At 40.7% G+C, this 16,603-nt stretch overlaps 1 protein-coding gene across 1 annotated transcript in view; it reads left to right on the top strand.

The window, feature by feature from the left end:
• Nucleotides 1-10,115, top strand: part of DEPDC1B (DEP domain containing 1B) — a 238,206-nt gene extending 228,091 nt beyond the window's left edge. Inside the window, exon 11 of the mRNA XM_053701300.1 lies at nucleotides 9,065-10,115. Within this exon, the coding sequence (XP_053557275.1) occupies nucleotides 9,065-9,226 (162 nt within the window). The 3' untranslated portion in view covers nucleotides 9,227-10,115. The remainder of the gene's footprint in view (nucleotides 1-9,064) is intronic.
• Nucleotides 10,116-16,603: the final 6,488 nt, after the last annotated feature.

The raw sequence follows: 16,603 nt of genomic DNA, 5'->3' as shown, positions 1-16,603 counted from the left end.
CATGGACATGCTGACATGGTATCTAAGTCTAGGTTACTATTTCTATCATTCCATGGTAATTTGTTTGGTTCCCTGTTGGATTCTATTATTTCCATTATTACTGGGGGGAAGGGAGATTTTTTGCCCCAAGATGAAAAGTCGAAGGGCATATCTAACGCTTCTAATCGATTTTGTTTCTTTTCTCAGAATATAGAACAGAAAACCACTCCTTCCCCTAAGGACTCTGGCTCCAATTGGAAGCCATCTTCGAGTTGGAATAAATCCAAGCCTTATAAGAAACCAAAGCCAGCCCCCAAGACTGCATAAAGGTGCGGCCCTCAATCCAGTTTTGCTAGTGGGGGGTATATTGAAATTATTTCAAGACATTTGGACAGGTTCCATTCAGAATCATAGACAAATTTGACACTTTTGCTTCCTCGGAGGCTGTGTTTGGGAGAAAGGTACTTCAGGCAGTGGTTCCTTCTGTTTAATGTTCCTGCCTTGTCCCTCCCTTCATCCGTGTACTTTAGCTTTGGTATTGGATGACCCGTGGACTGACTACACTTAACAGGAGAAAACATAATTTATGCTTACCTGATAAATTCCTTTCTCCTGTAGTGTAGTCAGTCCACGGCCCGCCCTGTTTTTACGGCAGGTCTAAATTTTAATTAAACTCCAGTCACCACTGTACCCTATGGTTCCTCTTTTCTCGTATGCTTGGTCGAATGACTGAGTATGACAGGTGAGGGGAGGAGCTATATAGCAAGCTCTGCTGGGTAATTCTCTTGCAGTTTCCTGTTAGGAAGAGAAATATTCCATAAGTAATGGATGACCCGTGGACTGACTACACTACAGGAGAAAGGAATTTATCAGGTAAGCATAAATTATGTTTTTGTTCAGGCTTTGGTCCATATCAAGCCTGTCATTAAATCAATCTCTCCTCCTTGGAGTCTTAATTTGCTTTTAAAGGCTTTGCAGGCTCCTCCTTTTGAGCCAATGCATTCTTTGGATATTAAATTACTTTCTTGGAAGGTGTTGTTCCTTTTGGCTATCTCTTCTGCTTGAAGAGTTTCTGAATTGTCTGCTCTCTTGTGAGTCTCCTTTTTCTGATTTTTCATCAGGATAAGGCTGTTTTGCTGACTTCGTTTAAATTTCTACCTAAGGTTGTGAATTCAAACAACATTAGTAGGGAAATTGTTGTTCTTTGCTTGTGTCATAATCCTAAGAATACTCTTGAAAGATCTTTACATTCTTTAGATGTTGTAAGGGCTTTGAAATATTATGTCTAGAAGAAAGACTTCTAGTCTATTTGTTGTTTTTTCTGGTCCTAGGAAAGGTCAGAAAGCCTCTGCCAGTTCTTTGGCATCTTGCTTAAAGGGACACTGAACCCAAATTTTTTCATTTATGATTCAGATAGAGCATGCAATTTTAAGCAACTTTCTAATTTACTCCTATTATCAAATGTTCTTCATTCTCTTGGTATCTTTATTTGAAATGCAAGAATGTAAGTTTAGATGCCGGCCCATTTTTGGGGAACAACCTGGGTTGTTCTTGCTGATTGGTGGATAAATTCATCCACCAATAAAAAAGTGCTGTCCACAGTTCTGAGCCAAAAAAAAGCTTAGATGGCAAGAGAATGAAGAAAAATTGATAAAAGGAGTAAATTAGAAAGTTGCTTAAAATTGCATGCTCTATCTGAATCACAAAATAAAAAATTTGGGTTCAGTGTCCCTTTAAAGCTTTTGGTTAACGAGGCTTATTTGGAGGCGGAGCAGTTTCCGCCTCAGAGAATTACGGCTCATTCTACTAGATCAGTCACCACTTCTTGGGCTTTTAAGAATGAAACTTCGGTTGATCATAATTGCAAAGCAGCAACTTGGTCTTCTTTGCATACATATACTAAATTTTACCATTTTGATGTATTTGCTTCTTCTGAAGCAGCCTTTGGTAGAAAAGTTCTTCAGGCAGCTGTCTCAGTTTGATTCTTATGATTTAAGTTTTTTCTTATAATTTATGCAAAATTTATGAGACTTATTTCTCTTGTAAGATGTATCGAGTCCACGGATTCATCCTTACTTTGTAGGATATTCTCCTTCCCTACAGGAAGTGGCAGAGAGAGCACCCACAGCAGAGCTGTCTATATAGCTCCCCCCTTAGCTCCACCCCCCAGTCATTCTATCTGCCTGCTTAACTGCTAGGAAGGGCAAAGAGCTATGTGGTGACTAAAATGTAGTTTTTTACTTCTCAAGCAAGAGTTTATTATTTTAAAATGGTATCGGTGTGTACTATTTACTCTCTAGCAGAAAAGGGATGAAGATTTCTGCAAGAGGGATGATGATCTTAGCACTTTGTAACTAAGATCCACTGCTGTTCTCACAAGGCCTGAAGAGTATAGGAAAACTTCAGTTGGGAGAACGGTTTGCAGACTAAGCTGCATATGAGGTATGTTCAGTCTATATTTTTCTAGACAGACGGTGTTAAATCTAGAAGAGGCTGACAATATCCCCATGAGGGAAGGGTAAGCTGTATTCAGATACTTTAACAGGAATTTCAGCTTGCTTGAAGGGCTCATTAGTTACTGTTGACACTGTTAGGTAAAAACTTTTTGTTTTTTGATGCATTTATAAAACAATTTTTGAAGGGACTAAAGGGGTCAAGGTGGCTTGGTTTTGAGTTTTGTAACTCACATGGTTAATTAAGAGACACTCTGGTGTTTCTCTGGTAGGCCTCAAAACATCGAGTGAGGTGGGAGGGGCCTATTTTCGCGCCCCAGTTGCGCAGTTTTCTTTCCCCTGAGACATATCACTGCTTCTCCTGTCGTGTTCTGCTGTGTTTGAGGGTTGTTAAACAAGTTTTTTCGCCCACAAATAGTTCTGAAGGGCAGGTAGGAGCCACAGCAGAGCTGTGGCATGTTGCTAAAAGTCTTTTTTACTGGGGTTAACGTTTTTTCCAATTCGTTTTTGTCATTTAAGGGTTAATTGTTTATTTGCATAGCTGTGCAAAATTACTAAGCCTTTATAATGCTACTGTAAAAATGTTGTAAAGTTTACTGCTTTTTTACACTGTTTTGCAGAACTGGTGCAGCTTTTTTTCTCTTAAAGGCACAGTACCGTTTTATTTCTAAGTGTTTTTTACTTTGATTACAGTGTTTTCCAAGCTTACTTGTTACATTACTAGCCTGTTTAACATGCCTGACACCAAGGAAAATCCTTGTTTAATATGTTTGGAAGCCATTGTGGAACCCCCTCTTAGAATGTGTCCCAATTGTACTGATATGTCTATAAACAACTTATATTAGCACTTAAAAATAGAGCTATAGATGATTCTCAGTCAGAAGTAAATAGACAGTCCCTAAGGTGGAGGGAGCTATTTCTACTCTGTCTAAGCGTACAACTATACCTATCGAAGACAGTTGTGCTTTTAAAGATCCTATGGATAAAAAATTAGAGGGTCTCCTGAAGAAAATTTTTGTTCATCAGGGTTTTTCTCTTCAACCTATTGCGTGCATTGTTCCTGTAACTACTGCAGCTGCTTTCTGGTTTGAGGCTCTAGAAGAGGCTCTTCAGATAGAAACTCCATTAGAGGAGATTATGGACAGAATCAAGGCCCTTAAATTGGCTAATTCTTTTATTACTGATGCCGCTTTTCAACTGGCTAAATTAGTGGCAAAGAATTCAGGTTTTGCCATTTTAGCACGCAGGGCGTTATGGCTTAAGTCCTGGTCTGCTGATGTGTCATCCAAATCTAAACTTTTGAACATCCCTTTCAAAGGAAAGACCCTATTCGGGCCTGAACTGAAACAGATTATTTCAGACATCACTGGAGGGAAAGGTCATGCCCTTCCTCAGGATAGATCAAATAAGATGAAGATCAAATGGTAATTTTCGTTCCTTTCGGAACTTCAAGAGTGGTTCCGTTTCGGCTTCCTCTGCTGCAAAGCAAGAGGGGAATTTTGCCCAATCCAAGTCAGTCTGGAGACCTAACCAGGCTTGGAACAAGGGTAAACAGGCCAAGAAGCCTGCAGCTGCCTCTAAGACAGCATGAAAGGGTAGCCCCCGATCTGGGACTGGATCTAGTAGGGGGCAGACTCTCTCTCTTTGCTCAGGCTTGGGCAAGAGATGTTCACGATCCCTGGGCTTTAGAAATTGTGTCCCAGGGATATCTTCTGGAATTCAAAGACTCCCTTCCACGGGGGAGATTTCATATTTCTCGATTGTCTGTAAACAAGACAAAGAGAGAGACGTTATTACGCTGTGTAGAAGATTTGCTTACCATGGGGGTAATCCGCCCAGTCCCAAAAGAGGAACAGGGACTAGGGTTCTACTCAAACCTGTTTGTGGTTCCCAAAAAAGAGGGAACTTTCAGACCAATCTTGGATCTCAAAATTCTAAACAAGTTCCTCAAGGTTCCATCATTCAAGATGGAGACCATTCGGACTATTCTGCCTCTGATCCAGGAAGGTCAATATATGACTACCGTGGACTTAAAGGATGCATATCTACACATCCCTATTCACAGAGATCATCATCAATTTCTCAGATTTGCCTTTCTAAACAGGCATTACCAGTTTGTGGCTCTTCCCTTCGGGTTAGCCACGGCTCCAAGAATTTTCACAAAGGTGCTAGGGTCCCTTCTGGCGGTTCTACGACCTCGGGGCATAGCAGTGGCACCTTATCTAGACGACATCTTAATTCAGGCGTCGACTTTTCAGCTAGCCAAGTCTCATACGAACATTGTGTTGGCTTTTCTGAGATCTCACGGGTGGAAGGTGAACATAAAAAAGGAGTTCTCTCGTCCCTCTCACAAGAGTTTCCTTTCCGGGGACTCTGATAGATTCGGTAGAAATGAAAATATTTCTGACGGAAGTTAGAAAATCAAAACTCTTAACCACTTGCCGAACTCTTTATTCCATTCCTCGGCCATCTGTGGCTCAGTGTATGGAGGTAATCGGACTCATGGTAGCGGCAATGGACATAGTTCCTTTTGCCCGCTTACACCTCAAGACCACTACAACTATGCATGCTCAAACAGTGGAATGGGGATTATGCAGATTTATCTCAACTGCATCTGGACCAGGAGACCAGAGATTCTCTTCTCTGGTGGTTGTCTCAGGACCACCTGTCTCAGGGAATGTACTTCCACAGGCCAGAGTGGCTCATTGTAATAACAGATGCCAGCCTGCTAGGCTGGGGTGCAGTCTGGAAATCCCTGAAAGCAAAGGGCTTATGGTCTCGGGAGGAATCTCTTCTTCCGATAAACATCCTAGAACTGAGAGCGATATTCAAGGCACTTCAGGCATGGCCTCAGCTTGCTGCAGCCAAATTCATCAGGTTTCAGTCGGAAAACATCGCGACTATAGCTTATATCAATCATCAAGGAGGAACAAGGAGTTCTCTAGCGATGATGGAAGTAACCAAAATAATCCGATGGGCAGAGGATCACTCTTGCCATCTCTCGGCAATCCACATTCCAGGAGTTAAGAACTGGGAGGCGGATTTTCTAAGTCGTCAGACTTTTCATCCGGGGGAGTGGGAACTCCATCCGGAGGTATTTGCTCAGCTGATTCAGCTATGGGGCACACCAGAATTAGATCTGATGGCGTCGCATCAGAATGCCAAACTTCCTCATTATGGGTCCAGGTCCCGGGATCCCAAGGCGGTACTGATAGATGCTCTAGCAGTACTTTGGTCCTTCAATCTGGCCTATGCATTTCCACCACTTCCTCTCCTCCCACGTCTGGTTGCCAGAATCAAGCAGGAGAGAGCTTCGATGATTCTGATAGCACCTGCGTGGCCACGCAGGACTTGGTATGCAGACCTAGTGGGCATGTCCTCGGTGCCACCGTGGACTCTACCAATGAGGCGGGACCTTCTAATCCAAGGTCCGTTCTCACATCCAAATCTAGTTTCTCTGCGTCTGACTGCTTGGAGATTGAACGCCTAGTTCTATCAAAGCGTGGGTTCTCTGAGTCGGTCATTGATACCCTGATTCAGGCTAGAAAGACTGTCACCAGGAAGATCTATCATAAGATTTGGCGCAAATATCTTTATTGGTGTGAATCCAAAGGTTACTCGTGGAGTAAGATTAGGATTCCTAGAATATTGTCTTTTCTCGATGAGGGTTTGGAGAAGGGATTATCAGCTAGTTCTCTAAAAGGACAAATATCTGCCTTGTCTATTCTACTACACAAACGTCTGGCAGATGTCCCAGACGTTCAAACTTTTAGTCAGGCTTTGGTTAGAATTAAGCCTGTATTTAAGCCTGCTGCTCCGCCTTGGAGCCTAAACTTAGTCCTTAGAGTTCTTCAAGGGGTTCCGTTTGAACTATGCATTCCATAGATATTAAGCTTCTATCTTGGAAAGTTTTGTTCTTAGTTGCTATCTCTTCGGCTCGAAGAGTTTCTGAGCTATCTGCTTTACAGTGTGATTCCCCTTATCTTATTTTCCATGCAGATAAGGTGGTTTTGCGTACCAAACCTGGTTTTCTTCCTAAGGTTGTTTCTAATAAGAATATCAATCAAGAGATTGTTGTTCCTTCTCTGTGTCCTAATCCTTCATCAAAGAAGGAATGTCTGTTGCACAATCTTGATGTGGTTCGGGCTTTAAAGTTCTACTTACAAGCAACCAAAGATTTCCGTCAAACATCTTCATTGTTAGTTGTCTATTCTGGTAAGTGGAGAGGCCAAAAGGCTACGGCTACCTCTATTTCCTTTTGGCTGAAAAGCATCATACGTTTGACCTATGAGACTGCTGGACAGCAGCCTCCTGAAAGAATTGCTGCTCATTCTACTAGAGCTGTGGCTTCCACATGGGCTTTTAAAAATGAGGCTTCTGTTGAACAGATTTGTAAGGCGGCGACTTGGTCTTCGCTTCATACTTTTTCCATATTTTACAAATTTGATACTTTTGCTTCTTCGGAGGCTATTTTTGGGAGAAAGGTTCCACAAGCAGTGGTGCCTTCCGTTTAAGGTCCCTGTCTTGTCCCTCCCTTCATCCGTGTCCTAAAGCTTTGGTATTGGTATCCCACAAGTAAGGATGAATCCGTGGACTCGATACATCTTACAAGAGAAAACATAATTTATGCTTACCTGATAAATTTATTTCTCTTGTGATGTATCGAGTCCACGGTCCGCCCTGTTTATTTAAGACAGGCATATATATTTTTATTTTTAAACTTTCAGTCACCACTGCACCCTATGGTTTCTCCTTTTTCTTCCTAGCCTTCGGTCAAATGACTGGGGGGTGGAGCTAAGGGGGGGGCTATATAGACAGCTCTGCTGTGGGTGCTCTCTCTGCCACTTCCTGTAGGGAAGGAGAATATCTCACAAGTAAGGATGAATCCGTGGACTCGATACATCACAAGAGAAATACATTTATCAGGTAAGCATAAATTATGTTTTTTTTTGTGTGGATTTAATTTTTTCAGCGGAAATAGCTGTTTTTATTTTATCCCTCCCTTTCTAGTGACTCCTCTGTGGTCTTCCACATCTTTTGTATTTCTATCCCATACATCACTAGCTCATGGACTCATGCCAATTACATGAAAGAAAACATAATTTATGTAAGAACTTATCTGATAAATTCATTTCTTTCATATTGGCAAGAGTCCATGTGGCCCACCCTTTTTTTGGTGGTTATGATTTTTGTATAAAAGCACAATTATTTTTCCAGTTCCTCTTTTTGTATGCTTTTTGTTACAACTTATTTTATCACCCCACTACTTGGCTATTCGTTAAACTGAATTGTGGGTGTGGTGAGGGGTGTATTTATAGGCATTTTGAGGTTTGGGAAACTTTGCCCCTCCTGGTAGGATTGTATATCCCATACGTCACTAGCTCATGGACTCTTGCCAATATGAAAGAAATGAATTGATCAGGTAAATTCTTACATGAATTATGTTTTTTTCTATATTAAATAGCTGCCTTTTTCTAATTGAAACCACAACCCGATCAAATGGGCTAGACATGTAAGGAGTTTGTAATATTTATTTTTTTATATGATACATTTGGCAGGGATATGGAAGCATCAAATATACCAGAGTCGACCTAGATTAAGTAAAAAAAAAAAAAAAAAATTATATATATATATATATATATAGTCACTGTATGAGTTTTGACAGGTAAATAAAAAAAAAATCAAGGCTTTATTTCTGTTTAAATGCAGTGATCGCAGAATGCTAAAAATTCTGTTATTTTGGGCAAGTTCTTCTTTGAAATTGCCAGTAGCAAAGGGGTTATGAATAGATTCTCTTGTGTGAACCTGCAGTCAAAGGGGGAGAAGGGTTTTATAAATCGAGCCCTAAACACTAGATTACATTTGCTAGATTTTTAACAACTTAGACCTTTGCTTAGACCTTAAAGGGACAGTCTACACCAGAATTTTTATTGTTTTAAAAGATAGATAATCCCTTTATTACCCATTTCCCAGTTTTGCATAACCAACACAGTTATAATAATATACTTTTAACCTCTGTGATTATCTTGTATCTAAGCCTCTGCAAACTGCCCCTTTTTCAGTTCTTTTGACAGACTTGCAGTCTAGCCAATCAGTGCCTGCTCCCAGATAACTTCACGTGCACGAGCACAGTGTTATCTATATGAAAAATGTGAACTAACACTCTCTAGTTGTGAAAAACTGTTAAAATGCAATCTGAAAGAGGTGGGCTTCAAGGTCTAAGAAATTAGCATATGAAGCTCCTAGGTTAAGCTTTCAACTAAGAATACCAAGAGAACAAAGCAAAATTGGTGATAAAAGTAAATTGGAAAATTGTTTAAAATTACATGCTCTATCTGAATCATGAAAGTTTATTTTGGCCTAGACTGTCCCTTTAATGGTGAATTTTGTAGGAAAAAAAAATCAAAGATTTTTTTCTAAAGGATTAGAATTTTTATTTTATTTACAGTATCAAATATTTATTTATTGTATTTATTTTAAAGGATTTTTTTTACCTCAAAATAATTGCTGCATATATATTTCACCATGCCAGATCTGTTTGAATCATTTCTTCAAAATAATGCTGTACATTTACAATACTGTTGTAAAATATTGCAATTTTGTAAGTAATTTGGACTGTCTCTGTTCTTTAGTTTCAGAAATCCCATCCTGAAATATATAAGGAAAGGCTTCCTACCCCTGAAAGTGAAGCGGCACTATTTCCAGAGAAACTGAGCTTGAAATCTCAACTATCATTTTTTACATTTAAAAAACCTTTCCAATCATTTCAAAGGACTCGGAGCTTTCGAATGTAACTTGTTGTTTTTTTTGTTTTTTTCCTCAGTGGACAATACTGGAAAATGATCTTAAACACAAGAAATACACTAGAGTTTACTTGATCAGTATTTTTGTGAGTGTTTACTCACTTCTTAACTGACTGAAATAGGTCAATTATTTCTACACTTGATTTTTGTGAATTTCATTTCAAAGTACAATACATTGCAATGTTGTATTCTGTACTGTAGTTTTGTGTATGGATATGTGTATATAAAAATAACTTGAAATTGTTCGAACAAATTTCAAAATGTACTTGGAATTGCTGTAAAATAAACTGGGTTATGTTTTTTGTGGTACATTTTGGAACACACATTTGTTTAAGATGAATTGTTTGTTTTTAGGATCCATAAAACTGTTAATGAATTATGTGCCTTCTACTTGAATAATTTGTATGTATCTCATTGTGTAGAAACTGGATATTTTTTAGATCTAATAATAAGCATGTTTAATTTTAATCTTTGTTGCTTTTGTCCTATATAGGAGGTATCCTCTTGTATAAATACGCTTGTTTCTAGGCTATAAATTGGCCTCGTTTTTTTAATTGATGTTCTCTTTTCTATTTCATAGCGAATGCTAGATGGGTTTGCACAAACTTTCTTTTAATCAGTTACACTGCTGCTGTTTTCTGTTAGGAATTTTTAGCACCAGAAACAAATTAAACAGTTTATATTTATGTTTGTATAAAACCAAGAAAGAAAATGAACCCTTAAAAGGTATTTATATATTTGTTTACATTATTTGGTTTATATCATGTTTGACAGTTTTTTTATTGCATTTGGTTTGTGCTGTTTATCAGCTTTTTATGTTTTTGTTTCTTTGTCTTTGTACATAGCTACATCCTATAATAAATGATCAGATGAAATATAATATTATGAGATCTTAATTTCTTGACTAGTCAACAAGCTATTACCTGTGGGAATATTCCCCTCCACACATCCGAGTTTTAAATCATGATCTTCATTCATTTTCTTTTGCCTCCTTAAAGAGATAGTCTAGTCAAAATTAAACTTTCATGATTCAGATGGAGCATGCAATTTTAAGGAACTTTCTAATTTACTCCTATTATCAATTTTTCTTCGTTCTCTTAGTATCTTTATTTAAAAAAGCAAGAAAGTAAGCTTAGGGGCCAGTCCATTTTTGTTTCAGCACCTGGGTAGCGCTTGCTGATAGGTGGCTTCGTTTAGACCAATCATCAAGCGCTACCCAGGTGTTGAACTAAAAATGGGCCAGCTCCTAAGCTTACATTCTTGCTAAAGATACCAAGAGAACGAAGAAAAAATCATAATAGGAGTAAATTAGAATGCTGCTTAAAATTGCATGCTTTGTCTGAAGCATGAAAGTTTAATTTTGACTAGGAGAATACAAGAGCATGGAGCCCTAGAGAGGTGCGCTTGTGTGGAGCTAAAAACGAATCCCCAGATGACAGCAGTACTCTTGATAGAAGCATATGTAGAAAATAGTCCTGTAGGAGACAGAAACAAAGAGGTGCCAAATAGAACAGTACCGTCTAGTGAAATGAAGGCACAGCACAACAGAGAGGACCCCCCCCTATATTGAGCTACTCACAGAAGTAGCGGCACAACCAGAGTGCAGGACACAGCAGATCGGGACTATAGCGAGTCGCCCGACAGACACGCCAAATCGTCACAAGTGTGGACACAGGATGTCAGATGGCCGATCCGCTCCGATAGCAACGGTCTGCCAGAGGTGTATGAAAGAATACCGGTCCCGGATTGGTAGTTAGACCGTAACCCAAAAGGACATGCAGGATATATCAAAAGATAGAGCAGGCAGGTGATAGTATAAAAGACTATTTATTAAAAGTCCATTAAAACCAACGACTAGTTTCTCGGCTAAAACTAGCCGTTTCATCTAGCATATTGAGAGCTTTCTGATATAAACTTAATGTATGACTCTGACTGTCTATGATCATAAGTAGTTTTGAATAATTCCTAACTGGGGAGGTAACTTGGAAGTCTTGTGGTCCTTTTAAACATAATTCTTTTTTCTCCAACATTGGTGTGTCCGGTCCACGGCGTCATCCTTACTTGTGGGATATCTCTTCCCCAACAGGAAATGGCAAAGAGTCCCAGCAAAGCTGGCCATATAGTCCCTCCTAGGCTCCGCCCACCCCAGTCATTCTCTTTGCCGTTGCACAGGCAACATCTCCACGGAGATGGTTAAGAGTTTTTTGGTGTTTAAATGTAGTTTTTATTCTTCTATCAAGTGTTTGTTATTTTAAAATAGTGCTGGTATGTACTATTTACTCTGAAACAGAAAAGGATGAAGATTTCTGTTTATGAGAGGAAGATGATTTTAGCAGACAGTAACTAAAATCGATTGCTGTTTCCACATAGGACTGTTGAGATGAAGTAACTTCAGTTGGGGGAAACAGTTAGCAGACTTTTCTGCTTAAGGTATGACTAGCCATATTTCTAACAAGACCATGTAATGCTGGAAGGCTGTCATTTCCCCTCATGGGGACCGGTAAGCCATTTTCTTAGTCAAACAAACAGAATAAAGGGCTTAATATGGGCTAAAAAACTGGTAGACATTTTTATGGGCTAAATCGATTGCTTTATTTGGGCATTTTATTCATATTTATGCTGACAATTCGCATTTATAAACTTGGGGAACGTTTATTAAACGGCAGGCACTATGTTAGACACCTTTTCCAGTCAGGGGGCCTTCCTAGTTGTAGACTGAGCCTCATTTTCGCGCCATTACTGCGCAGTTGTTTTTTGAGAGCAGGGCATGCAGATGCATGTGTGAGGATCTGAAATTTGCTGGAAAAGCTTCTAGAAGGCGTCAATTGGTATCGTATTCCCCTCTGGGCTTGGTTGGGTCTCAGCAAAGGCTATAGCTGGGACTGTATAGGGGTTAAATTTGTAAACGGCTCTGGTTCCGTTATTTTAAGGGTTAAAGCTCTGAAATTTGGTGTGCAATACTCTTAATGCTTTAAGACACTGTGTGGTGATTTTGGTAATTTTTGAACAATTCCTTCATACTTTTTCACATATTCAGTAATAAAGTGTTTTCTGTTTAAAATTTAAAGAGACAGTAACGGTTTTGTTTTAAAACGTTTTTTGTGCTTTGTTGACAAGTTTAAGCCTGTTTAACATGTCTGTGCCTTCGGATAAGCTATGTTCTATATGTATGAAAGCCAATGTGTCTCCCCATTTAAATTTATGTGATAATTGTGCCATAGCGTCCAAACAAAGTAAGGACAGTACTGCCACAGATAATGAAATTGCCCAAGATGATTCCTCAGATGAGGGGAGTAAACATGATACTACATCATCTCCTACTGTGTCTACACCAGTTTTGCCCACACAGGAGGCCCCTAGTACATCTAGTGCGCCAATGCTTATTACCATGCAACAATTAACGGCTGTAATGGATAACTCCATAGCAAATATTTTATCCAAAATGCCTACTTATCAGAGAAAGCGCGATTGCTCTGTTTTAAACACTGAAGAGCAGGAGGGCGCTGATGATAATTGTTCTGTCATACCCTCACACCAATCTGAAGGGGCCATGAGGGAGGTTTTGTCAGATGGGGAAATTTCAGATTCAGGAAAAATTTCTCAACAAGCTGAACCTGATGTTGTGACATTTAAATTTAAATTAGAACATCTCCGCACACTGCTTAAGGAGGTGTTATCTACTCTGGATGATTGTGACAACTTGGTCATTCCAGAGAAATTATGCAAGATGGACAAGTTCCTAGAGGTTCCGGTGCACCCCGACGCTTTTCCTATACCCAAGCGGGTGGCGGACATAGTAAATAAGGAGTGGGAAAAGCCCGGCATACCTTTTGTTCCCCCCCCTATATTTAAGAAATTATTTCCTATGGTCGACCCCAGAAAGGACTTATGGCAGACAGTCCCTAAGGTCGAGGGGGCAGTTTCTACTCTAAACAAACGCACTACTATTCCTATCGAAGATAGTTGTGCTTTCAAAGATCCTATGGATAAAAAATTGGAGGGTTTGCTTAAAAAGATTTTTGTACAGCAAGGTTACCTCCTACAACCCATTTTGTGCATTGTTCCTGTCACTACAGCAGCGTGGTTCTGGTTCGAGGAACTAGAAAACTCGCTTAGTAGAGAGACTCCATATGAGGAGGTTATGGACAGAGTTCACGCACTTAAGTTGGCTAACTCTTTTATTTTAGATGCCGCTTTGCAATTAGCTAGATTAGCGGCGAAAAATTCAGGGTTTGCTATCGTGGCGCGCAGAGCGCTTTGGCTAAAGTCTTGGTCAGCGGATGTTTCATCCAAGACAAAATTGCTTAACATCCCTTTCAAAGGTAAAACTCTATTTGGACCAGTATTGAAAGAGATTATTTCAGACATCACTGGGGGAAAGGGCCACGCCCTTCCACAAGATAGGCCTTTCAAGGCCAAAAATAAGTCTAATTTTCTTTCTTTTCGCAATTTCAGGAACGGACCGGCCTCTAATTCTGCATCCTCTAAGCAAGAGGGTAATGCCTCACAACCCAAACCAGCCTGGAAACCGATGCAAGGCTGGAACAAGGGTAAGCAGGCCAAGAAGCCTGCCGCTGCTAACAAAACAGCATGAAGGAGTAGCCCCCGATCCGGGACCGGATCTAGTGGGGGGCAGACTCTCTCTCTTTGCTCAGGCTTGGGCAAGAGATGTTCAGGATCCCTGGGCGCTAGAAATAGTTTCTCAGGGTTATCTCCTGGAATTCAAGGAACTACCCCCAAGGGGAAGGTTCCACATGTCTCACTTATCCTCAAACCAAATAAAGAGACAGGCGTTCTTACATTGTGTAGAAGACCTGTTAAAGATGGGAGTGATACACCCAGTTCCAATAAAGGAACAAGGAATGGGATTTTATTCAAATCTGTTCGTAGTTCCCAAAAAAGAGGGAACTTTCAGACCAATTTTGGATTTGAAGATCCTAAACAAATTTCTCAGGGTACCATCGTTCAAGATGGAAACCATTCGAACGATTCTACCCACTATACAGGAAAGTCAATTTATGACTACCGTGGATCTAAAGGATGCGTACCTACATATTCCTATCCACAAAGAACATCATCAGTTCCTAAGGTTCGCTTTTCTGGACAAGCATTACCAGTTTGTGGCCCTCCCATTCGGGTTAGCCGCTGCTCCAAGGATTTTCACAAAGGTACTAGGGTCCCTTCTAGCGGTTCTAAGACCGAGGGGCATTGCAGTAGTACCTTACTTGGACGACATTCTAATACAAGCGTCGTCCCTGTCAAAAGCAAAGGCTCATACAGACATCGTTCTGGCCTTTCTCAGATCACACGGATGGAAGGTGAACATAGAAAAAAGTTCTCTGTCTCCGTCGACAAGAGTTCCCTTCTTGGGAACAATAATAGATTCCTTAGAAATGAGGATTTTTCTGACAGAGGTCAGAAAGTCAAAACTTCTAAGCTCTTGTCAAGTTCTTCATTCTGTTCCTCGTCCTTCCATAGCGCAGTGCATGGAAGTAGTAGGGTTGATGGTTGCAGCAATGGACATAGTTCCTTTTGCACAAATTCATCTAAGACCATTACAACTGTGCATGCTCAAACAGTGGAATGGGGACTATACAGACTTGTCTCCAATGATTCAAGTAGATCAGAAGACCAGAGATTCACTCCGTTGGTGGCTGACCCTGGACCATCTGTCCCAGGGAATGAGCTTCCGCAGACCAGAGTGGGTCATTGTCACGACCGACGCCAGTCTAGTGGGCTGGGGCGCGGTCTGGGAATCCCTGAAAGCTCAGGGTCTATGGTCTCGGGAAGAGTCTCTTCTCCCGATAAACATTCTGGAACTGAGAGCGATATTCAATATTCTCAGGGCTTGGCCTCAACTAGCAAAGGCCAGATTCATAAGGTTCCAATCAGACAACATGACGACCGTTGCGTATATCAATCATCAGGGGGGAACAAGGAGTTCCCTGGCGATGAAAGAAGTGACCAAAATAATTCAATGGGCGGAGGATCACTCCTGCCACCTGTCTGCGATCCACATCCCAGGTGTGGAAAACTGGGAGGCGGATTTTCTGAGTCGTCAGACATTCCATCCGGGGGAGTGGGAACTCCATCCGGAGATCTTTGCCCAAATAACTCAATTATGGGGCATTCCAGACATGGATCTGATGGCGTCTCGTCAGAACTTCAAGGTTCCTTGCTACGGGTCCAGATCCAGGGATCCCAAGGCGACTCTAGTGGATGCACTAGTAGCACCTTGGACCTTCAACCTAGCTTATGTATTTCCACCGTTTCCTCTCATTCCCAGGCTGGTAGCCAGGATCAATCAGGAGAGGGCCTCGGTGATCTTGATAGCTCCTGCGTGGCCACGCAGGACTTGGTATGCAGACCTGGTGAATATGTCATCGGTTCCACCATGGAAGCTACCTTTGAGACAGGACCTTCTTGTTCAGGGTCCATTCGAACATCCAAATCTGGTCTCCCTCCAGCTGACGGCTTGGAGATTGAACGCTTGATTCTATCGAAGCGTGGGTTTTCAGATTCTGTGATAGATACTCTGGTTCAGGCCAGAAAACCGGTAACTAGAAAGATTTACCATAAAATATGGAAAAGATATATCTGTTGGTGTGAATCCAAAGGATTCCCGTGGAATAAGATAAAAATTCCTAAGATTCTCTCCTTTCTACAAGAAGGTTTGGAGAAAGGATTATCTGCAGGTTCTCTAAAGGGACAGATCTCTGCTTTATCTGTCTTACTACACAAAAGACTGGCAGCTGTGCCAGATGTTCAAGCATTTGTTCAGGCTCTGGTTAGGATCAAGCCTGTTTACAGACCTTTGACTCCTCCCTGGAGTCTAAATCTAGTTCTTTCAGTTCTTCAAGGGGTTCCGTTTGAACCTTTACATTCCATAGATATTAAGTTACTATCTTGGAAAGTTTTGTTTTTGGTTGCAATTTCTTCTGCTAGAAGAGTTTCAGAGTTATCTGCTCTGCAGTGTTCTCCGCCCTATCTAGTGTTCCATGCAGATAAGGTGGTTTTGCGTACTAAGCCTGGTTTTCTTCCTAAGGTTGTTTCTAACAAAAATATTAACCAGGAGATAGTTGTACCTTCTTTATGTCCGAATCCAGTTTCAAAGAAGGAACGTTTGTTACACAATTTGGACGTAGTCCATGCTCTAAAATTCTATTTAGAGGCTACAAAAGATTTCAGACAAACATCTTCCTTGTTTGTTGTTTATTCTGGTAAAAGGAGAGGTCAAAAAGCGACTTCTACCTCTCTTTCCTTTTGGCTTAAAAGCATCATCCGATTGGCTTATGAGACTGCCGGACGGCAGCCTCCTGAAAGAATCACAGCTCACTCCACTAGGGCTGTGGCTTCCACATGGGCCTT

This window comes from Bombina bombina, chromosome 2 (genome assembly GCF_027579735.1).
Source record: "Bombina bombina isolate aBomBom1 chromosome 2, aBomBom1.pri, whole genome shotgun sequence".
NCBI lineage: Eukaryota > Metazoa > Chordata > Amphibia > Anura > Bombinatoridae > Bombina > Bombina bombina.
The sequence above is the reverse complement of the archived record's forward strand: the minus strand, read 5'-3'. Positions and strand labels throughout refer to the sequence as shown.